Source organism: Poeciliopsis prolifica, unplaced genomic scaffold (assembly GCF_027474105.1).
Source record: "Poeciliopsis prolifica strain line A6 unplaced genomic scaffold, Auburn_PproV2 SCAFFOLD052, whole genome shotgun sequence".
Lineage (NCBI taxonomy): Eukaryota > Metazoa > Chordata > Actinopteri > Cyprinodontiformes > Poeciliidae > Poeciliopsis > Poeciliopsis prolifica.
The window spans coordinates 956,746-980,902 of record NW_026562427.1 but is presented as its reverse complement, the minus strand read 5'-3'; the positions used below and the strand labels follow the sequence as shown (position 1 = coordinate 980,902).

Here is a 24,157-nt window from a genome sequence, read left to right as displayed (position 1 = left end):
TCCACCCACGGAGTCCCTGTTACTCTTCCGTAAATAGATTTTCTTATACAGGGCAAAGGAGGAGGATTAAAATCAGCCATCAGATTATCTACTGTTGTGTGTGCAGAAGGCTTCAGGTGCATGCTGCTGCTGTGTTTGAATCAGGTAAAAAAGGAGCAAACCAGAATCCCAGGGGGTGGAGAGAGTGAGGAGAGAAATGAGAGAATACACTCAGCTACCAAACGGGTGGGCTGGCAAATCGTCTCAGAAGAGAGGGAAAGTGTAAAAGAGAGAAAGAAAAGATTGAAGGGCAGGATGGATGAGTCACTCTGTGCAAAAGTTAAAGAAGAAGAGGAGGAGCGAGAGAAGGACGATGGTTGTGTGTTATCTGTGAAGTTAGTTCATGTTTAGTTTGGGAAATTAACTTCTGCTGTGTAACACTGCTTCCCTTTGCCCCCTCCCCACTCTCAGTCTCATAGCTGCAAAAACTGAAACACCTTTGAGAGAATGACTCATCGTGAGGCTACGCCGAGTTAAATAATTCCCTACCTTCCCTTCTGCGAGCTGTGGAAATAACACAAAACAGACACCCCTGCATGTCCAGTGAAAAACCCCAAACAGGAACCTGCTGGGATGTTTTGATCAAATTTCACATTGAAGGATGAGGGACAAACAAACCATCCTTCTTCTTCATCAGTCCCCCCGCCCCTCTTTTCTGCAAATTAATGAATTTGTCATCTCATTGCAGAAAATGGAAATCTTTTTGCATCCTAAGTGTAGGATGTTTAGCAAGCTTTACAATAGAGTCAAAGTGGACATTTTATTGGAGTGGGGATGGAAACAAAAAGGTCCCTGCTTGCCACAAAAGGAAGTAGAAACAAAAGGACGTCACATGATGCACCGAGAGAGGAAGAGAAGAGAGAAAAGGTAAACAAATTAAAGCCCTACTCGTCAAAATCACTGCTGAATATGTGTCTTATGCTAACTGGGTTCATCTTCTCGTCTGCTATAGACGCAGCAGACGGCTCAATTTGGGGCCCGAACTGCTGATTTAAAGGATAACAATATTAAAGTCTCGCTTGGAAGCGCATGACTTTCATATGTTCCATTTAGCGCCGTCTCTCATTGACCTGACAAGCTTGAAAACTGTGATGTTGTCATTTTACGGTTTGCGTCAGAGGACAGGCTGACTCTTGAATGCATAATCACACATTATCTGAGACGTGTCAATATACGTTTGTACACTATAAACACGTCTTCTGCTCAATTCAACATATATTCCTTTTTGTTTTGTTTTTTGTTTTTTGAAAACTCACACAGTGTAAATTAGCATAATCAAGAATATGATTTATGTTCATTCAAAGAGTGGTAAAATACATTTAATAAATAATCTGATTAATATGGATATTGAAATGGTTCCATGTTTTATCAATGTGCAATATACATATAAAGAGTGACCCCTGCTGGCGGCTACTAGTAACTCCCTGAACTCCGATGATACTCTAGTTCAAGCTGCTTTAACTATCATGTCTCTCAGCAACATCATGAAAGGATATAGAAATTAAAAACATTTGCATTTTTTTCCCCTCAGCACACCAGTGCATTACACAATATAAGCACAACACCAAAACTGCCCATCTCTGGTAGAATATATTAATTAAAACACAAATATTTACACTTTTTGTTCAGATAAGGAGGAAAATAAAACTCTTGTTATTTTGAACTTGTAACTACTTTAAGCCAAGTAGATAAATAGGGAAGGTGAGTGTGTGTTGATCTTCCAAGCTCAAAAAGGGCTTCAAGAAAGCAGCTTCTTGCCCAAACTTGCTCTTATGTACAGATGCTTAAAACACTAACACTGTTGAAAACAAGGCAAAACAAAGCAGATGTATCCAGATATCCCCAAGTCCCCATGGCAACCTTTAGAAACCATCTTGCCAGTCGGTTTGACACAAGAATAAAGTCGTTTCCTGACCTGCCATCTGAAATCTAATTGTGTGCATTTTGATAAATAATACCAGGATTTAAACTGGAACAATGTGGCTGCTATTAAGGTTCTTGACGACAAACGAAACCAGGCATTGGCCTACAGTGGAAAAGCACCCCAGGACCTTAAAACTTAGTGCATGGTATTATTAAATCTTTAAAATACTAGTAGATTTTAGAAGCTTTTCATAAGCTCAGTTGTATACTGAATGTGTGCCACCTCTGAGACTTTCACCAGCATAATGATTCAAAACCCATGGTAAAATAAACAGATGAGGCTGTACACAGTCCAAAGTAAGGCTCTCTGAGTAGAGAACCAGAAAATAAATGTTGTGAAATGTTGCAGAAAGAAGCTAGAGTCTTTTCTGAAATCTTTTCACAAATCACAAATAAAATTAAATATTTTAGAAAATGATCAAAAGATATGAGCACATAGTATTGTAGAGCTGATTTTTTTTACAGTACGTTGAGTACTGTAAAAAAAATCAACTCTAAACAGAACAACACACATTCAAAGTGTGTAACTGTCTATCAAATTCTCAATCTTGAGTCTTTTCAGCTACTCAACAGCATCATTTATCAATCTTCAGCTCCAGGACTTCTGCCTCTCAGTCTGCCACATACAGCAGCTGGTTTTTGGAAGATGATAAATGATTCAAATCATGAACAAAATGGTTGGAAACCCATGAAAGGCTCCAGTTTCAGTACAATAGTACCATGTAAAAATCAAGTCCACTGGCCTCCCTCCACTGCACACCACGGCATGCTAGGTCACAGTCCTCCACACTTGACAGTAATGGATTATTCTCTAACACAGAGAAAGAATCATGGGTGTGTGTGGGGGGTGGGAGTCGTTTCATTTTTTTCTAACCTGAGGCATCAAGTGTTAAGGTAAGTGAACTGAGAGCATGAAACAAATCGACCAATGACTCTTTTTGTTTTAGTTGAACACACAGGGAGGATGTTAGCAGTGAACAGCATGTCACATATATTACTGAGAAAAAGTATTTGACGCCCAGATTTTCTTCATTTTCATTTATTTGTCAAGCTTCGATTAGAATTTATTGTTTGTCAATGAACACATGTACACTGAGATTATAAACAACTCCAAAGCAGTGCAAACAATGTAATAAACATATGTAATATAAACATATATAAGCACGGGAATACTCACTACAAATATATACATATATATAAATATACACATATATACTCTGTGAAATTATGATTTTTGATTTTTTGAAAGAAAAAATATTCAAAACAATTTGCACCAATTTGGAAAACCTGTTGGTCCCCCTTATGGAAACCATGTGTTTACTGATAAACCACATATTTTGAATAGTCAGGTCAAATCCCACCATCCACAACAACTTGAAGTAAACCACTGATGACTCTTCCGGTAAGATACAAAAAACCCATAACATTTTCAGCAAGCATTTGTTACCTCACTTAATGTGGGTGTTCATGATGCCACAATACAAAAAGAATTGGCAAATAAAAAGCTAATCTCACAAATGCCCCCAAAAAATGAAAAAAAAAAACATCTTCACAAGACTTTAGGAAGATATTATGTGGACTTACGAGACAAAACAACTAAACCCTTGAATTTAAACCCTCCAATTTGGCTGTCTTAAAACAAATCTGCAAACCGGGTCAAAATTACTTACAGTAATGTAAAATACTCGTTAGTTATCACATACACATTACACAGGGAATCATCTTTTAACAAACCACATTTGCCTTTGTTCAGGTCACATTGGCTAAACATCCATGCAGAATGCTGACCATTATAATCTTGTTCATTATGCGAAGCTGCTTCACAACACGGAGGCCAAACAAAGAAGGTGTGATAACATCTATACTCAAAGCAGTGTTTGGTTACTGCATTTCCAGTTTGGCCAAGCCACCTGACACTAAAGCATCTAATGAAAGTAAACAAACATTACTTCAAAAACTACCATCTCTTTTATTGTAGCTGTGATTACAGCTGAACAATGATTTCCTTTCAGTCATGCAGCAACATCAACCATTTCATTTTATTATCAATAACTTTCAAAGAAAATGTCCACCAGGTGTTTACATAACAATTAATATGAACTCTGGTTTAAAATATACATAAACATTAGCTTCCTAACTTCGAGTTTCCCAACCCCTATAAGTGAACTGACAAAGAAATTACTTCCCTTTCTGATCCCATCATCATGCAACATTACCTGGAAAAAAAAAAAGTCAAAGAAAATATGACTCAATTCTGAGTGTTGTGGTCGAACTAGACTCACAACCCAAAGACCCACAGGCAAACGCTTAAAGCTAAAGGAGGAGGTGCTAAATGAAATGTCTACTCCAATCACCCAGGCTGTTTTGAGAACAAATTGGGTTACTCAGTCACATTACAAAGAAGGTCAGAGTCGCTAGGAGTTGGCAGTGCATTGAGGTATATCTAAGTAATTGTACATTATAGAGAGATAGTGTGCAGTCTTGCTATATTGGGGCGTGATAAAGTTGGTGAATAAGAAGTACTTCCTGTGACAAAGCATGACTCAGGACATTTTAATGGCTGCTTGGCAAAATGATTAAATAAAATAGCAAAGGCTGACTATGTTTCACACTAGTATGCTAACTTTCACCATAAACTTTCCGTTTGTGATAATCAGGAAACTGTATAATGATTTAGACAACATTTTATTCCTCAAGAATGAAAACATGATAGTTTAATGAGGAACATAAAGGTTTTCTTTGCTCATTTGGTATATGGGAAGTCTCTCACATTGCCTTGCAAAAACATTTAATAATTAATATTAATAGTTTAATATTTTCTACACTTTTTGTAAGCTACAACCTTAAAAAACAATGTATTTTTGAGGGATTTTATGTGATAGACCTCATAATTGTGAAAGTACCAGCAAATCAGCACAACACATCATCATCCAAACTGTGAACAACTGTATTGGCAGCATGCTTTGAGGCAGCAAAATATTTGAGTCTGGCTGTTCAAGACATACCCCCAAAATAACTCGCTGCTGTATTGCAGCTAAAAAGGTTTTTACTGAGTTGCACTCATTGGGAATGAATACAAATACACATTTTTTTTTCCAAATGATTTTTTTGTACAAATAAAATAAGTAGTTTTTATACACATTTTTTTTTTCCAAATGAAATAAAGTACAAATAAAATAAGTAAAAATACAGTTTACTCCCTTCCTTTCATTGTCAGGGTGTGTTGGTCAGTTACAAAAATCCCAATAAAATAAAACAAAGTATTCTGTTTTTTTACATGACAGAAATAAGAAAATGTGTATGCATTTGTAATAACAATTGTAATAATATGTTAAGAGTTTTTTGTTTCTTTTCAAATGTCATTACAAAATATTAGTAAAGACTAATATTTTGTAATATTAGTCTTTACTAATGATTGTATGTGTAGTTGTTGTCAAATATTAGTAAAGACTAATATTTTGTAATGAATATAAAATATTAGAAGGAATGATGGAGCTTTTGTTGTATGTATCTCTGAATTGATGCAGTTCTAATGAATTTGTAAACAAACTTTCAGCACTTTCATGAATTCACAAATTGCATTTCATTTTCTTTGTTGGACAACAAAGACATTGCAGGTGGTTTTCGTTTTAGCTGAAACCATAACATGTACTGCTCCATCATGTTTCACAGAAAGCTTACCGTGCTCGGGATCCTCAAGTTCTCCACTGGACTCAGATCAGCCATGCTCTCCTGGGGGCTTTTGAGGCCCTGTCACAAAAACAAAAACAAACCAAAAACACCATAAACCTTTAATTTATGTTTTCTCTCCGTGCAGCCAGCTCCCCTTTCTCATACGGCTACCATGACACGACTGCAACACACACAACAAAAAGTGGAACTGACGGTGCAGATTACTGACAGTGATATGCTCTGTTGTGTCCTGAAAATGACTCAATCTAACATTACTTCTTGTGCAAACTGAGAACTTACTCAGCCACCCATGATTCATTGTTGTTGTGGGCAAGTGTTGTGTGCAGGTGTGTTTTCGCGGATTGAACGTCTAGTGTTCCTCCGGAGGAAAAAATAAAAAAGGCTATTCTTTATACAAAATACTAAGTCTAAACCTTCACAGAACTAGGTGAAAATACTTAGTATTTCTCGTATCGCCCCGCCTGTTAAATGCCACACGATGAGCTGTCAAATTAGCCAGTTAGCTAGGTTAGCTGCCACATACAAACGACCGGCTGGTCCTTTTATATAAGGATGTTTTTTCTCACCTGGCGGGCCATAAGAGACTTTATCTTCTGCATAGTGAATCCAACTTGTGTGTGAAAAAAGGCAAGTCAATGAATAAGTCTTTAATATTGTCTTGTCAACAGTAAGCCTCTATCACTGCGAGAAGGAAGCCATAGTTAACTGTCACGTGACTGGGAAGCCAAGCGCTGGAAAAATCCTGCAGCATCTTGGGTAATGTGGTTCTTACGACGTGTAACGAAAAATTCTACCTGTCAGTGTTTCTTACGGATAGACTTCGTTAAAATGTGTGTGTTATTGAAGCCAAAAGTGGTAATCTTAAAAAGAAAGAAGAAAGAAAAAAGAAGTTATACATATATTTTTGATTTGCAAAGGACTTAAGATGACTGTAAAATATGGATTAAAAAAAGATTATTATTGCAGCCTGGTCTTTCTGCCACTGGATGTCAGTAAATTTTCAACAGAGTACAAGTGGCTAACTTGTTGCTTAAGTGAAAAATGAACAAGACACCAAGACAGATAAATTTCATATTTTCGTATTTCATTCGATCACTTCAAAAATGTTGATAGCAACCCCTGATTACACCACATATGTCACTTGCTTATTTTAAATCAAGGATGAGTAATATAGTTATACCAGTGGGCCATTTGTTGATAATGCAAGGGTTTCACAATGAGTTGGAGATGTATATTTTCCAGGAAGCTTTGATGAAAGATGCTTCATTGTTTTGTCTCTTTTTCTCCAGATGGTGGGTTTAGAAGGCATAGTATACTCAGTCAAAAATAACTACTGCTTTAATGAAGTGATATTTTCTTGGCACTTTAAACATGATCTATTTAAACTGATGTATATTATGGTGTAAATTACTGGTCAAGTGATGAATTAGGCTTTGTATGTGTAGTTGTTGTCATTGTTTGTTTTTATTCTTCCAGGAATGTTCCTGAACTATTGCAAATAAAATATTTTTCTCCCAGATACAAGCAGTGTCATACAAAAATATGCAAACCTATAGAATGAGGTACTTATTTGTGCTAATCTATCACACAAAATCAAAAATAAAACATGCATTAAAAGTTGGAATGTGACAAAAAAAGAGGGAGAGTGGGGGACAAATTCATAGGGTTTGACAACAGTAGCCAAATAAACTAAATCAAACCAGATGAATATTATGATTGAAATTGCAGTGGGTGTGCTGTTTAGCCAGCCACATTTATATTTCATTCACGAGAAAAGAGATCATGTCATGCCATGTTTTCCATGATTGAGTGCCCTGTTTCTCCATCTCTGCCAAGTTATTAGACCAAGCTCCGCATTGTGAGCTCTTCCAAATAATTACCAAAGCGGTGCACGCAGACCAACTCAGCCTGTTTGTAATTGCCCTGTCAGGGCTTCTACTGAAGGCTGTGCACTGGAGGCAGAGGGAGAGCTAGTTCCTGGTTAATCATGCTTTAGGCTGATTTCCCAGTCAAATGAAGGTGAAGCTTTTCCCCTTAGGTGAATTTACTCCACTGTTGTTTGTTAGGCAGCCATCCATAAGGCGGCGCCTCCCTTAAAGCATACACTGAGACGGAACAGATGGCCGCTGCTACCCGGAGATGCCTCCACAAAGAAGAGACACAGAGAGTTGGTCAGCTCATAAGCTATAATTAGAACAAGATTAAAAAGACTTCTTGTTGTTATGCAAGGGAGCATCATATTGAGACTTGTGGTTAATTATCTCCGCAGTTGGTAGGTAGCTACAGCTTCTGGCAAGTATTGATTCCACTTTATAGATGTTGTATTTCCAAGTGTTTGAACTCAAAAATACTACTGAATTCAATCTTTCATTTTGTCATAGAATTTGGTCTTAATGGTTCATTTATACAGATACAAAACCTGACTATGTGTCAGCCAGTTTATAAACTCTAAGGTCCTCAGAAACAGAAAATCTTAAGCATTTTGCTTGTCCTTTCTCTCAATGCACATATGCACAAACATGAGCCACATCAACACTCTTATTTACTCGTGACAAGGTGTCAGCAGGAGCAGGTGGGAGGGCACTCTGCCACACGCTGAAGTGTCCGTCTGTCCCTGCCAGTAGGCACACAGAATACCAGCACACCAACTGCCGACAGAAATGAGCGCTCTGCTGCAGATTTGAAACAATGCATACAACTCATTTAAGTGTAACAGGAGAGATTAAATTCAAAATATTAAATATCTGATAGGTTTTTCTTTTTCTTCCCAGATCTGTTAAATACAAAGGGACCTTTTTCTGCTTTTCCATTTTATAAAAATGTAAATAACTTGCATGAAGCACAAGGACAAAGTTTACATTCATTTTGTTTCGTTGTAGACGGCCAAAAGACTTTACAATGACCCATAAAAGTAAATACATACATATTTAATAAAGTAAAAAACACATATACACAAACTGTACAAACATTTCAGAATTGTTAATATTTTTTTCTTAAAGCTTTTGATGTTACTCAGTTTGAGCAGGAAAAGCAAAGGAAAACAAGAGAATACTTTTTTCAGAAACAGACTCAAGTACATTAGCACAATGACAAAGAAAAGGTAGAATATTCAAAAATTCCGTTTGTTTTACATTTTTCATCTATTCATTGTATAGTTTTAACAATTAAACTTGTCCAAAATGGGAATTGCAAGCAATGAATATTGGTTTTCGAAATGTACTCTCTGCTTTCTATGCGAGTTGCATGTTTGACTAAGTTCTCCCACAAAACTTTCCCTCAACTCATCTGACTTTCTGTTTGCAAAACAAAACTACAAAACTTGACTTTCGGTAGTGGCAAGAAGGTTCTCCACGTTGGAGAAGAGAAGAAAATGGATAAAATTCAATCCGATCCAATCCATCCTTATTGTACAGCACTTTAAGAAACCAAACAGGACCAGTACTGTACAGAATACATAAACATTACAAATGGTGTGTGATACAGTTTATTGTCTCAAAACAACCTTTTATCCCCATGACAAAGCAAAACATAACCTCGGTCGGGTCTCAAAATAGCCAACAAGAAAAAACAACAGCGGCTATAAATAAAGTAGACTGGTACATTGTTTTCAAGAATCTCTGTATATCATGTCCACAGATAGAGGAAAAAATCAAAACGGTTTTATACATCACTTTTAAAAACAGCTTCAATTTTTTTTGTTTGTTTGTTTTTCCTTCTAAAAACTTACTTTGCATGTAGACAACTGGCTGACGTGCACATCAAAATGTCTACCTTGCAAAACATCCCCGTTTTTGATGGTTAATGAACCCCCTCAACCAGAGCAATAAGTTACATTCACTAATAACTGGTACAAACGTTCAGTATGTGAAAAATACAAAATTTTTATCTCGACAGTAAAATTCTCTACACCTATTTCAGTATGAGCATTGTATACAGTCATAGGAGGTGGTAAATTCAAAACTTAAAAACATAGAATACAAATAAACAAGTAAAATAACAAATTTCTTGTATTTTTCTCCTGGAAAAAAAAAACTTGAAAAATGTATGATTTTGACTCAGAGTCACTCTTAAGACAAACATATTGACATTTTTGTGTGCTTTCTTTTTCCATTTCTAGGAACCTCACAAACAAGAAAGAAAAAAGTGGAAATAGAATATTATATGAAAAGTCTCTTTAGGATAATCCATGTACAATATTTACAATAAGGCAATTATTGTTAATATTAAATGCCTTCATTGTAACACTTGTCAGAAAACATACGTCAACATAAGGGACTGTTTGAATTTGCAAGTTAATTTGTTTCTTAAAGCAACAATGTTACATAGGTTGCAAAGTTTTGGCTGTTTATGCATTAAAAAAGCTCAAATATGAAAATGAGCTTGGTTTTTAATGATCTTCATTATTGAACACTAAATAAAAGACAAAAAAATTAATCATATTAAATAAAATAAAAAATAAAAACACACAATCATATGTCCACTTTTTACCCATTTCTAGTAGAAGATGATAAATATAGGTCCCAAACTCTCGACAGTAACAGTGCATATTCAGGTTGTGTACCCCAACAAGTCTCCTTCATTTTGTGTGCAAAAAACAGTTCGGCAGCAAACACAAGAATAAGGCTACGCAGCAGTCTTCAAGTGTGACAATTGAATCTACCCAGCAAACAATTACTTCAACAAGCCGGTACTGGGGGACTCTGGGACGTGTCTGATCACATCGTAGATGGTGGTGTGCATATCTTGAATGGACTCGAGCCGGGCCAGAGATTTGCATGATGACTGTGAAAGGGGGGGGAGAGGGGATAAATAATGACGACATAATGGAAAATGAGAAAAACAGAAACTAATTGAGAATGACTTTTACTTCCTTTTCAAAGTGTCATCAGAGAACAATATGTAAATCACCTGTGTGGAATCCATTTTTCCTGGTATGGAGACAAACTCATAGATGCCGAAGTCCTCTGCTGCATCTTCATGACCTTTGCAACACATTTATAATGTAAGAATCACAGAAAGGCAAATGATCTTAATGTGCTAAAACATGTTTGTCCTCTTGCATATTTCTTGTATTTACTCACAATTAATTCAAATGTATATATTTTTTTTTACATTTTAACAGAAAAGTGTGCATTCATCAGGGAAAAAATAATACTTTGACAAACAGGTTTCTTTAGTGCAATAGTCTGGAGCCACTTGTTGCTTCATGATCTGAGCATTTGTACCAATTGAAGGAAACAAGGATTCTTCTCTTTCTCCGGTACTGGGGGAGCTTTTAAGAAGAGCTTGTCCGACTAAAAATTTGTGACTTAAGCTGAAGCTCCCTTGGGTAATGCAGCAGGACAATGACTGAAGGGACAGCAGCAAGTTCACCTTTGAACTTCACATTGTTTTCAAAAAAAGAAAACAATGTGGAGGTTTTGGAGTGGACTAGCAAAAGTCTAGTCTTAAATCTGATTGACACACTTTTTCATGACTCACAAAAGCCTTAAGTGCTGGAAGACCCTCCAATGTGGATCAATTAAAACAATGCTGCAAACAAGAGTGTTATGATTCTGGCCCGTTTGCCCTCTCCGTTTCCATCCTCAGCTCTCACTGGTGCAATCAAGCTCATTGGGCCAACCGGACCCTACCGTGCTGCAGTGCAATCAGGTTCATGCCATCCACCTGTTCACCAGCAGCTATATGCAACACTCAGACAGGGAGATGGTGCCAGATTTCTGAAAGCCTTTGTGTGAGTAAATATCCAGCATTCTTCTCTCTGCCTTACTATGATCTTGACCAGGTTTTTTCCTCTTGGATTCCCCTGCCTTGCTTAGCCACTCTCAGACACTCTTCCGGTTTCTTTTTCCTGGACACGACCCTACTTCTGCTTCGTCCTTGGATTTGTCTGCTAAGATTGCCTTCACATGCCTGATCTGTTTCTGTGCCTGGACCTTGGATTCCTGCCTGACCTGTAGATAAGTTTATCTGCTTCTCTGGTTCTGACCCTGCCTTGGCCTGTCGACATTCAAGTTCTGTTTTCACCTGAGTTGTTCTCCTCCTACCAAACCCCTAGAGATGACTTTTTATTTTTATGTTTTTAGAATAACTCACCTTATGTCTTGGATATTAAAATTTTTAACAAAATACAAGAAACTTTTTCTCAGCATTGTACCATGATGACATAAAGTTTGGTATTTCTGTTTCCCTGACTGTGTTTACTTTTACTCTTCACCGTCATTTCAAACCACTTTTTCAACTTTGTTGGGTTATTAAATAAAATCTTAACTGTGGTCATTCATTACTTCCTGTGCTAATGCCTAACAAAGATGATGTAATGTGTTTGCCACATAACATGTTGTGCTTTTATGTTTACATGTCAATAAAGGCATTTTCCATTATGAATGTGTCAACCTTGTTACCTGAGCGATGAGATCGTTTCTGCTCTGAAAACGGCCTGTAAAAAGAAATTTGAACAGTTATTTAGATATTAGACAATAACTGTGATCTGATTTAATAATCTGAGTCCATACCTGTTGTAGATGTTCATGAGGACTGTTGATATTAAAGTGACAGGGGAAAAAAAATACAATTATTTCCAAATCCAAATGTGAGAAACATAACGATTCTGTCATATTCAAATAGAGAAGTTACTTTGCCTGTGTTACATTCACTTTGACTAATATTTGCAAGTTATTTAAATATTTCTGTGGAACTTCAGCTTGTATGATCCAAAGCAGGAAGGTGGCAAAGAATACTCTAAATGTTGCTACCGTCACATCGGCTCATTCTGATTTAAGGCTTTCAGTAATAATAGACCGAAACTAACATGGACAAGATCTTTAAAAATGATTAATAGTTAATAAAAGGGCATCACTTTACCTCTCTTTGGATGACATGCTCTACGGAAGAGGAACAGTAGCATAAAGCCAATGATGAATGAAGAACAGACCGCAATGACTGCCAGCAGAGACGTAGATCTACCGTCATGGGCGTATTTCGCTGTTCACAAAGACAATACATAGTTATGTATAATTTTCAGACAAAAAAGCATCATGCACGACAGAGATTTTAAAAAAAATTTCCCTTCCTTGAACTTGTACATGCCCTCAGTAGATGGGTCTTTTGAATGCATATAACTTGCAGCAATTAAAGGAATGCTTATGGGTCACAGTGAGTGACAGCACTTAAAATTAAGAGACTTTGTGTATGAAATATGTCTTTAAAGTGGGATATAATGAGGTAAAGAGACATAATCATGTCGATAAAGCAGATGGTTGTCGGCCATCCATGCTTGGTGTAAATTTATTTACTGTGCTAATATAAATCAATTTTGAAATCTTGAAACAGAGTGTAAAAAAGGCCCTCATTCAATCTAAAATGTATCTTAATATTAAATTAATATTGACTTTTTTTTTTTTTTAAAGGTGTCTTCTGTTGACTCGCAGCAAACTGAGTTTTAAATCAAAAGCAGTATCAGCAATAACTGTCACTGTGACGCTTGCTCTTACTATCACCAAGACAACATATCAATGCCCCATGCAGCACACAGAAATTGCCCATGCTATAAAACTTAGTCAATAAACACAACAGCTGTTATGCCCTGTTGACTTTCCCAGCCACTGAACTTTAATACAGACTGCAGCTGACAGGAACCTAGCAACAGAGATAAAATCTTAGTTTCAATAACAGTCATGTATTTTTTATGCTATATCCATAACCTGCTTGTGTGACCCAGCTGCTGTGCAGAATACTGCTCGAGATGCAATGTTATCACAAACTAGACAGCTTTATCATTTGGAAAGTGACATCTCTTTTTTTTTTTTCAACGCTTCATCAGGCTCTTCTGCTTTCGGCACAAAGCACAGTTCACAGAGTGTTTATCTTCGAGTATTCCCAAAACCAACCCACGCTCTGCTCTGTCCTGCCATATTCCACCCTCCACCCACCTGTTCTGTAGCTGGCCACCACCAGCGTGAACTGTGCCTCGTCCTGCTTCTTGGTCACGTTGTTGAAGGCTCTGCACAGGTAGTCCTCAGTCTGGGCCAGCTCGTCGGACTTCACCTGCAGCTGCGGCCCCGTTGTGATGATCTTTGTGGCATTGGGGCTCTTGGAGATCCAGACGTAGCTGTTAGGGGGGTTGGAATCGGCTTGGCATTCGAAGTACACCAGCTCTCCGGGGTTAATGGTGAACACTTTTCCTATTCGGAGGCCCTGGACAGAGTTCACCTCCAGGTTGTAGGGACCATCTGTGTGTGGGTCAGGAAAACATGACAATTTGCTTTGCTAAATAGTGTTCTATAGTTTAATGAACAACCTAATTTCATTGCATGATGGGAACTTTTCAGGTCATTACTTGCAGGATTTTAATAATCAATGAGTGAATTGAGCCTGGTTTGCCTGAACTTGTTTTTTATAATCAGGTTTCATGTGGTGGTGTCAAAACTAGACCTATGGGTTTGTGTCTTGATGTGTTTCTTCAAATGGACACCACTGGTTTCCATTGGAGCATTGGAGCAACAAATTTCAAAATAAACGTTTGTTATTTTACAAACTTTTTTTTTGTCTCTCCAGATGCAACAGTTTGCGTCAGTAAAGTTAAATATAAAAACACCTGTTATGTGGGTCTGAAAGTGAGAAATTAAGTAGATTTGAACAAACTCAAGTCTTGGGATATTTTTGAAGTGAATCCATGTTCTGAGATCACCCAGGTGTAAAAGTATTCTGCTATTTCATGTTCAGGTACAGTACTCTTTGTGGTGTCACGTTCCAGTAGTTTTTTTAGATATATAACAGGATCAACTGTGCATCTGAGAATAAAATTTAAAGGCTCTGCCTGACTACAGGTGGTCAGATAATTCAAATTATGCCAACAATAAGCGTTGGCATAATTTTCCCTTTCAGTTTCAACCCACATGCCCCAAACAATTAAAATGTTTATACTTTTGGGGTGAAGTGATTTAACTAAATCCTGTGTCATTGGATTTGCAGTTACATTGTTTTAGCAGTTGTGTACATGTTGGTACACATAATGTGTCTTTGACACTTATGAGGTAGAAATCTATAACTGGTCCCAAAAAAATACATTGTAGAAATCAAATTGTGTAGTTAATACTTCCTACTGCTACTAAAACACAAACCTGATAATCTGTAGTGTGACAGGACTGACAGAATAAGCAGAGAACGCACTTTCTTTTTACCTAAATTGTATATATTTATATCGGAAGTGATGCTTCAAACTTTCCATGCTAGAAAAAGGCAATACTACCTATTTTAACCCCCAAAGTGAAAGGAAAAACTAAAACACTGAAGCCTGAAACGCTTGTGAGTCTTGTTTTTAAACACTCAATAATCTTGGTTGCTGACATGCACAAGGACAAGTTTGGCCTTAAGGGAAAGACATATCTTCCTACTCTAGTTTCACTGTAAGGAGCACCACAATTAAATCAACAGGTAGCACACTCCTGTGAACAACACTTCAAGCCAAAGTTTGAACAGCGTCTATTATTTTTGAAAATAGGTGAAATGGGTGTTTACTTCAAGAAACACAAGAATCTCATAGATCCCTTTTGAATATGTTCTCCAAATCCCAGCATAAATTGAGACTTATCCAAAAGTGGCTGCTGCTTTAAACCAACAACTTCAGACTATGGCAGTTACGCTTAAGGTCAGAAAAATCAGAAATACTAAATAAACGAAAAATAAACCTTTGTGTTTTTATCTTTGGTTTCGTTGAAATTGACACATATTCAAATTAATTCACAAATTAGACTCCATGTTGCCTCAGACTCCCAGAGTTAGGAGAGCTTTATCAGCACTCCTGGTAAAATATCAGAGCCCACTGAGATAAGTCTGTTCCCATGCAAATACTTTCCCGTAAGAGAAATATGTTTTCAGGTGACAGCAGCAGGTAGCAACAGGAGTTTGTGAAAATTTACATACACCTGATCAAACACCTCGGGGGAAATTGCAAAAGAGAGAACTAAAAAAAAAAAAAAGTAGACATAATATGTTTATAATTGTCAGAACATTCGTGTTGGGACTGTAAAAACATATTTGTGAGCACTTTTACATATAGGTGATTAAAATAAAAGAACAGATTTGCTGTGGTGTATAATTTAAACTAAGTGGGAGGATGCTAAATATATATTTAAATATATATAATATATGACCCATTGGACAGCATGTAAGTGTTTTGTGGGTGAGAGTTAAATAGTTTAAATAGTGGTAGCATTGTGTTCTCAGCCATCCGCAAGTTTAATCTCATTGATATTTGTTTTCAAATTATAAAAGAGGCGCTGTCAAAAATTTTGGTTTGCAAGCACAACATTTAAATGTTGAATTTCAGTCTTTTACTGAGTGTGAACTCAGCTAAACAGATTCAGGAGTTTCCCAGGTGAAACTAGTGAAATAATAAATGGAAGGCAGATCGAGAAGATGGACGTCTACTCACAGTAAACACTGAGCTCCACTCCCCTGCTTTCAATGATTTGGCTCACAGGGTTGCTGACAGCACAGCGATAAGTCCCTTTGTCCTCCTTTCTCACAGGGCTAATCATCAGCGTGGACTTGTCTTGAGTAAAGTGGTATCTCTCGTTGGGAGTAAGTGAAACATTATCCCTTAGCCACCGGAACACAACTCTTGTTCCTTTCTCGACAGAACAAGTCCAAGTTACATTTGCTTTGTCTTCTATGACTGTATATCTTGGCTTCTTCTCAATGACTGGTCTGGAAACAGGCTCTAAATAGGAATGAAAAACAAAAGATTGCTAATTGTCTTTCCAATCAGCATGTCAGGAAGCATAAAATCAAAGAATTGATAACTTACCGTCTACTATCACATGAATAGTTCTTTCTTCTTTCTTCACCTTTCCTTTCTCGTGACGAAACTCTATGTTGAGGCTCAGCTTGTAATATCCCTCGTCATCCTCTTTCAAATTCCGGATTGACAGAGAAGCGTTTGGCTCTCTGAAGTCCAGGCGCTTGCGGTACATCATGTCTACGATTTTGCTGTCTTTGGTAAATGTGACCAACGTGGTGCTGGCACCGCTCACTTTAGTGTGAGACCAAGTTCCCTGGATCTCAGCTTCATCCAGTGGGAATCTGGCATCGACAGAGAGGAGAAGATCCTTCCCTTTGGTTCCATGATGAACCGATGAACGAATGTGAATCAGTTCACAGCCGACATCTGAGATAAAGGACATAAGATTAGGACAAAAAAACTAAAGATGACTTGTTAAAACTTCAACTAAAGATATGAACTTGTGTAATGCTAACACAAAATAAATTAAACGTGAAGATATTCAATAAACAAGCAACAATTTACAATCAGGGGTTTTTCTCAATTCTTATCAGTTATTTAAGGGGTAGAAGCAGCTCCTCCATCTTCTTTTCGGTCATCACCCAACATAGATTATATGTAAATAAAAATGAAAAGTTGGTGATAACAGAATCCTGCCAACAAAACAATTTCAATTTAACGATCCCCTTCCACAATAGTTCAGTACTAAAACACAAAATGTAATTCTTTAGATCAAACAACGCAACTTACTGCGTGTATTTTCTATTTATGCTTTCTATTTCTGTTACCCAGCAGAATGTTATTGATCAGCACTGGTTGCTGGTGTGTCGATGAAACCAAACCAGTGCATCCAGTTTGTATCCTGCTTTTCAAATTGCCCACGTCCTGAAACTGTAGTGAGTTAATATTGACCCAGCTTACTAAAGGGTGTCGTTGTTGTCAAGCATGAGGCCTGTCTGATCTTGACTCGCTGTGCGGCAAACGGTCAGGCTGTCTGAAGTTACAATAATTGCTGATGTATTGAGCGTCTCCGTCTGTGCAGGCTTCGGTTTAGTTGCCATGCAGTTAGCTATCACAAGCCCATAAAAAGACAAGCTGCAAAGAACATGAGACTCTTTAAAACATGTGCAAAACAAGCTCAAATATTTATAATTTTATTGCGTGTTCTGTTTCATCTTCCTCTTTCTGTTGTGTGAACCACACTTCTATTTGTGTATCGTCTTTCTCTGGAATTCTCTGGAGTTCTTCATTTGTGCTAAATTTAAACAAACATAGCATAGTTTGATTTACTTTTGGCCCAATAAGCTTTTCTTTCTTCCGAGGTCTAATTGGTACAGTGCCCTGCGAATGTATTCACACTGCATTCACCTGAGCGTAATTTAATCGCAGATTAAATCCATCCATTCTGTGAAAGCCACAGCGGGTTGAGAGAGAATGTTGGTGAACAAACAGCGTCACGAAGACCAAGGAACAAAGCGGACAGGTCAGGGATCCAGTTGTGGAGAAGTTTAATAATTACAAAAGAAGCAAAAGAGGTCCATAATAACGTTAGAGGAGCTGCACAGATACACAGCTCAACTGGGAAAAACATTGCAAGAGCAGCAAGAAGTCAGCAACTGTTCAAGGAGAGATGTAAGAAGTCCAAGTACAGGACACAGCAAATGTGTGGAAGAAGGTGCATTGTTTAGATGAGACTTTGAGTGAACTGTTTGTGCATATATGCATTGGTATGTGTGGTGTTCAGCACCCTGAACACATTTTTCTCACAGTGAAATATGATGGTAGGAACATCATGTGATGCTCTACTTCAGCAGAGACAGACGAGATGGTGTCAACTACTGTAGTCGGAAGCTGGATAGAGAGCACATACAGATCAGTACAAGCAGAAAATGTGCTAGTCGGCAAAAGATTTGAGACTGAGGTGACATAATGGCCCTAAACATGCAACTAGAGCTACAATTGAATGGTTTGCATCAAAGCATTCAAGTGGGATAATGGCCCAGTCAAACTTCTCATTCGTATGGAAAGTACTCACCCAGGTTCGCTAAGTTTAAATATGCATCCCAGTTCTCTTATTTGTCTTTCTCTTCACCATGATAATCTGTGTTGATCTATCACAATAAAAGTTTGTGGTTGTGACCAAATGCAAAAAAAAAGTTAAATCGCAAAATAATTTTGCGAGACACAGTTTCAGCCTGTCGTGTGTTGACTGCCGCCCACGTTGCTCATCACAATACATCTTCTGTGTGTCTGCAGTTATGTCCTAAATAATACATGCAGCGCAAAAAGCCACAGAGACACGTTCCACTCTCCAGCCCGCAGGCCAGTTTCTGTGTCACTGTGTGTGTGTGTGTGTGTGTGTGTGTGTGTGTGTGTGGGGGGGTGTGTGTGTGTGTGTGTGTGTGTGTGTGTGTGTGTGTGTGTGTGTGTGTGTGTGTTTACACCAGCTGAGAGATGGTTAAAAAGGGCAGAATGAGTAGAAGTGTGCCCAGCCCGCTCCCTCGTTGTTGTCCCCAAACAGCTTGGCAATTGTTGTGGTGATAGAGTGTAAGATTGCTGTGACAATGGGCTTTTAGGGGAGAGAATATCTTCGCTAAGCGGACATGCCCTCACACAAAGATTTTAAACAAGCAACATGTGGAGAGCGACCAGCACCTGCACCTTATCGCCCTCACACACATCCAAGATGTTTGGACACTAAATAAAGTCAACAGGTGCATCTCCGAACACCACCATCCCCTGTGCTTTAACGGATAAGACAAACAGGCCTTCGTTTCCAGGAGGGTTAGCGGTACAAATATCAAAGCAGTTAGGAAACTTTGTGCTGGATGAATTTAATGTAGTTTACAATGAGTGAAGTACACTGGTTCATGACTGCAGTTTCTGAGTCACAGATCCTCGCGGCGGCTTTCCACTAACCTCAACCAATAATAGAACTTAAGCTAATTCTGTCAAGACACATTGCGTTGCTGACGATGGGAGGACATATCTAAAATTTCATTTTCAGCGAGAAAACCTAAGATTTGCATCAATAAAGTTCTTTCATTTGAGAAAATTTCTCAAAATATTAACTTTTTTGTTATAGGAATATAAAGACATTTTGACAAGCACTGTGTCAATCCACCCACCCTACAAGGCAAAAATGAAACTCAGCTTCTACTCTTTTTTTTTGTTTTCATTTTCTCTCATTCCCAAGAGTTCATTATTTATCTATTTTAATAAAGTCAGCTGAGCAATATTCCACACAGCAAAGAACAAATGTACTCCTGACTGCACAGCCACCAGTCCCATCATGTAGCTGATCTTAGCGGCAGGCATAGGACACATTTTAAAAAATAAATAGATAAATACAATAAGGCAAACTAACAAAGAATAAAAATAATGAAAATTGAGGAGGACACAAAAGAATTGTCTAAGTTTCCATTTTTATTTTTTATGTTTAGAAATAAATTACTAACTATAATCCAGGAGATTATGCTGTTTAGAAACCCTTGCAATCATTCTATGCAGTTGTTCAATATTATTATTTCCTGCTTCCTTGATAAATAAATTTCCTTTATTAACATCAAATAGTGAACAGAGGAAATATTGTGTGTTTCCCTTTTTGTCCAGAAAATCTGCTGCTGACACGGCAAAGCAGCAAGTTCTATTTAAAATACATAGAAATACAAACAAAAATAAATTGTCTTTGCAGACCCACTGTGACGACAGAAGCGCAGGAACTTGTCGCTGTCAAAAACAGAAAAGGTTTCCGAAATATAGCTTTTATTGACAAACTTTGCAGCACCTATTAAAAGCGTTCATAGCTTTTCAGCCAGAAGCTAAAGAGATTTTATGTGATAGACCAGAACTTTGCTTCTTCGCACTTTGTCATTAATCCATCACCACTTCTTGATTGTGTCATCATGACTGTAATTAGGCAAACGCATGAAAATTCAAGCACAATAGATTAAATGTTTTTGGAGAACTACTTTGAAAAAATAATAATAATATGGGGGAAAAAGCATTAAAATAAACAGTAGAAACTTGTCTAGCTGTTGTTTGGATAGTTCCTCTTATGTCCCAACAATTTACATTTTATAAAGTCCATTGTAAAGCAGCACTGACCCCCAGTTTCAGAACAAATCTGCCACTCACATTGCGAGGCAAGCAGTACCATCGTACTTGCTCAGTAACAGTAATAGTCATAACCAACACAACCATGATGGCTCATGGTCGGCATCCCGCCACAAAAACACTTTGAAACTCTCACCTGTTAGGACAAACAGGACGGAGCAGACACACAACAACATTGTTCTGGTGGCCTCCATGGCATCTTATCCTTTGGGGAATATGAGGGACTTCCGATGTGCAGGCAGGGCGTGTGGGACGTCGGTCAGAGGAGAAAAAAGGAAGGGAAAGAAGAGCAGGAGGAGGCGAAGGAGGAGGAGAAGAGAAGTGAGACTGGCTGTGGTGACAACATTTGCCAGGGAAATAAGAGAAGCTGCAGAAGCTTTCCTGCATGCAGCTTTATGCTCCTCCCATGTGACACAGAGTAAGAGGTCCACCTGGCAGAGAGGAGCTGCACAGTGTGGCCCTGACACTCACATGGAAACAAACCTGCCCTGAGGATGAGGGTCTTAGTCTGTCAAAGGGGAGCCGAGACATGAAACTGTAAAAGGATAGTCGAGAGCAGAGTTTCTTTACACTTTAGCACGCCAGCTGTCTGCTGCTTCGATGCCCGGGGCTGCGAAACAACGCTTTTAACTTCTAACGTCATGTGGCATTGTTGCTCAGCGCTCAGCAGTCAGCTATTCAGTCTGGAATCATGCTGGAAGTCCAGAAAGATTAGAGCTGAAAGTCAGAAATTCTGGAAAATAAATACCTGTCAAATATTTTCCCAAGACTTTCACCTGCGAGGAAAACACTGGGGAGGAGAATGAGTCTAAAGTTAGAGGAAAATGTTCACTGAGTTCCCTTCACAATGTTTGCTTTGAAAAAAAGGTGCATTTTGCTTTTCATCTGTGAAAGGGCAGATGCAAATAAGGAGATTACTGTGGAAATGTCTTCCTTTCCACTAAAGATGCCAAATATCTCCACAGACATCCTCCTGTCCTCCTCACACAATTGTCCAGATTAAAACGAGGATTTGTCTTAATTTGATTTCCAGAAGGCCAAATTAAACATTGGCTCTTACACTTGATATGTCCCCTGGTTGTTGCTGCAGAAGGTTTTTTGCTTGGATGATGTAATTTGTTCGGTATTGAACAGCACAGGGAATGAATTGGGTCATTGTAAACTACACAAATAAGTCCCTGACTTGATGATGGCACTATTAGGGAAATCGGTTATTGCGCTGGCAGTTTTTATCCATCCTTAAGCCCAAACATACTTTCTGGTTTTGAAGTTTTCATACTTAAACTGAATGAAAGTCAGATGTTCTTTGTGTTTTCCCTTCTAATGAACTGAAACCTCTATGTGTGTCTCTCTGTCTTTTGGTCACCAGAGACTGCATGGTTCTGTTTTGCCTGTAGATGGGGTCAACACATCAGTTATTCAGTTATGTGTTCGAGCTAAAAGCCTCCGCAATTTAATCACATTTTGTGTTCTGGCTGCTCAATTTTGGTCGGCTTTTTCTTGAGAGCTGTTTGCTATTTTTACTTTGACCTTTCTGAAGAGTGATTGTCAATGTTTTTTTATACATACTTTGGAAAGATATTTTCCAGTTCCATCATTTTTTAACAGAAAAATGTATTATTGAGGCAACCAATTTCATTATCGCCTCTCGAAGAACTGTCTATTAAACTGTCTCTTGATCATCGCATCAGGGCAGACAGGATTTATCACGTTTTGTTGTTGTTTTTATCTTTAAGCTGCGATAAGCCAGCTAAAAGAAATCATTTTGTTAGACGCTCAAGTAGATTCAATGCAAGACTATGTAATTGATGTTTACAGTTACTTTTCATTTTGCAAAGAAAAAAAGAACAAAAAACGTTTGCATGCTTACAGCAGATGTAAACATAAAAGACTTGCAGCGGCAAATGCAGTTACAAGTGGCTGTACAAAGTCTTGATTCAGGGCAGCGAGATCCAAAAGCAAGTTGTCATTTGTAAAAACAGAAAAACAATTAAGCATTTCCACCTCGCAGTCCACTGACTCCCGTTACTAATAGCTACAAAAGAGCTTACAAGTCAGTTGTGTATATTTTCAGTAAACACTGAACATTTCAGCATACAATGAAGGGATATTGAGAAACACACATAGTTCTTACCTAATGATGTTTCTCCTTCTACTCTGAGCTTTTGACAAGACTCTGAACTGAAGAAAGATCAGTCAGATCAACCATTTAAAAGATGCAAAGTGAAAATGTTAAGGAAATAGCCGGCATTACTTTATTTGACAGTCAGATGCACATATCTGCCGAGTGATCTGATTAGAGACTGAAGCTCTGCAGATGCTTTTCTGTCTAAAATGACATTATGTATCGGTCTAAAATCACCCAGTTACTATTTTTAAAGCAAATATAGTCACCACTGCGACGTCCAAAGGGTTCTCGGATCTAAAGTGATCTGCAGCCAATCAGCTTCCTCCTCAGATATTTCAACTTAACTCTAAATCTCCTTTCGACATCACCGATAAACTGCACTTCATCTTCACTTATGGTGCCTCATTACTTATCTACTCTCCCATGAAACTTCTCATCTGTTTTCTCCTCACTTCTTAATCTTAGCGTTTGTGCATGCTTCCTGCTTTCGTTGCCTTCTCTTTCATTTCTCCTCTCTTTTAGCAACCTTGGCCCTGCAGCTGCTGACACTGAGAGCAGACACAGCGCACCAGCCCACATCAAGGCCATGCTATTGGCATACGAGTGTCTGGAGCAGTCGTTACGCTGGGGCCCCATGGGGTGTCACTGCAAGCTCTCATACATATTTTTTTCTCCTTTCATTGCGGTAAAGAAAAAAAAAAAAGAAAAGATATATATAGCTGTGTTGTAATGCTAGAGGCCCCAGCAGTTTCATAAGAAAGGATGCAGAAGTGTGGAAGGAGCCACTGAACATATATGCTAATAATCTAATATATTACTCAATGCCTTGCCAAATTATTTATATGCATTAAATTATTGAAGAAATGCCCATGTTACATCCTCAAGGCTGAATTAAGGTCACTTTAATCAAGGAAATAACTAGCTGGTCTATTGTGACAGCTGAGGAGAAACAATTCGTCAGCAAGACAACAATTAGTCGCAATTTTATGGTAAGCAGATTTTATGGTAAGCAGAAAGCCACCGGTGAAGAGAAGTTACAAGAAATCCCTTGTGACGCATGGTAAAAAGGACACATAGCTTCTCTGTCCTTTTTAAAGACACAGAGGCCATGTTTAAGAGGCGCTCTGGTCAGAAAGGACAGAACTGGAATATCTCGACCTACAGCTAAAAACACTGTGAGGCAGAACGCTGACTCTGCACCTGAAAATGCCTTCCCCATAGTGATGTATGATGGTGGCAGTGGTGTGCTGTGGGAAAGCTTTTCTTCAGCATGGACAGGGAAGCTGGTCAGAGTTAGTAGTTTGAGCAAAAGAAAAAAAAAATGGCAGGATGCAAAATAATTGAAAGTTTATCTTCCAGCTGGTGCGAAATGCACGACCAGAGCCAAAAAAGGAATAACTGGTTGCTTTTCTGCAACTTTTAGACACACCACTGGTCCAACGCACCTTAAAAGGGTCAATTACTAGATATTTTAA

General features: G+C 38.1%; 2 protein-coding genes across 3 annotated transcripts in view; both read right to left on the bottom strand.

The window, feature by feature from the left end:
* The window catches only part of vps50 (VPS50 EARP/GARPII complex subunit), a 101,281-nt gene extending 94,920 nt beyond the window's left edge, over positions 1-6,361 (bottom strand). For both annotated transcript variants that reach the window (XM_055058920.1, XM_055058921.1), the window contains exons 1-2: positions 6,222-6,361; positions 5,644-5,712 (exon numbers count right to left, since the gene is read on the bottom strand). In XM_055058920.1, coding sequence (XP_054914895.1) covers positions 5,644-5,712; positions 6,222-6,254 — 102 coding nt within the window. In that variant the 5' untranslated portion in view covers positions 6,255-6,361. The remainder of the gene's footprint in view (positions 1-5,643; positions 5,713-6,221) is intronic.
* A 2,250-nt stretch (positions 6,362-8,611) lies between these two features.
* On the bottom strand, positions 8,612-20,892 carry hepacam2 (HEPACAM family member 2). Its single transcript, XM_055058923.1, has 9 exons — positions 20,691-20,892; positions 16,466-16,825; positions 16,091-16,378; positions 13,587-13,886; positions 12,520-12,639; positions 12,171-12,192; positions 12,060-12,094; positions 10,564-10,637; positions 8,612-10,437 (listed from the first exon to the last, which is right to left on the bottom strand). The coding sequence occupies exons 1-9, from the start codon at positions 20,746-20,748 to the stop codon at positions 10,327-10,329; spliced, it is 1,368 nt and encodes a 455-aa protein (XP_054914898.1). The 5' UTR covers positions 20,749-20,892; the 3' UTR covers positions 8,612-10,326.
* Positions 20,893-24,157: the final 3,265 nt, after the last annotated feature.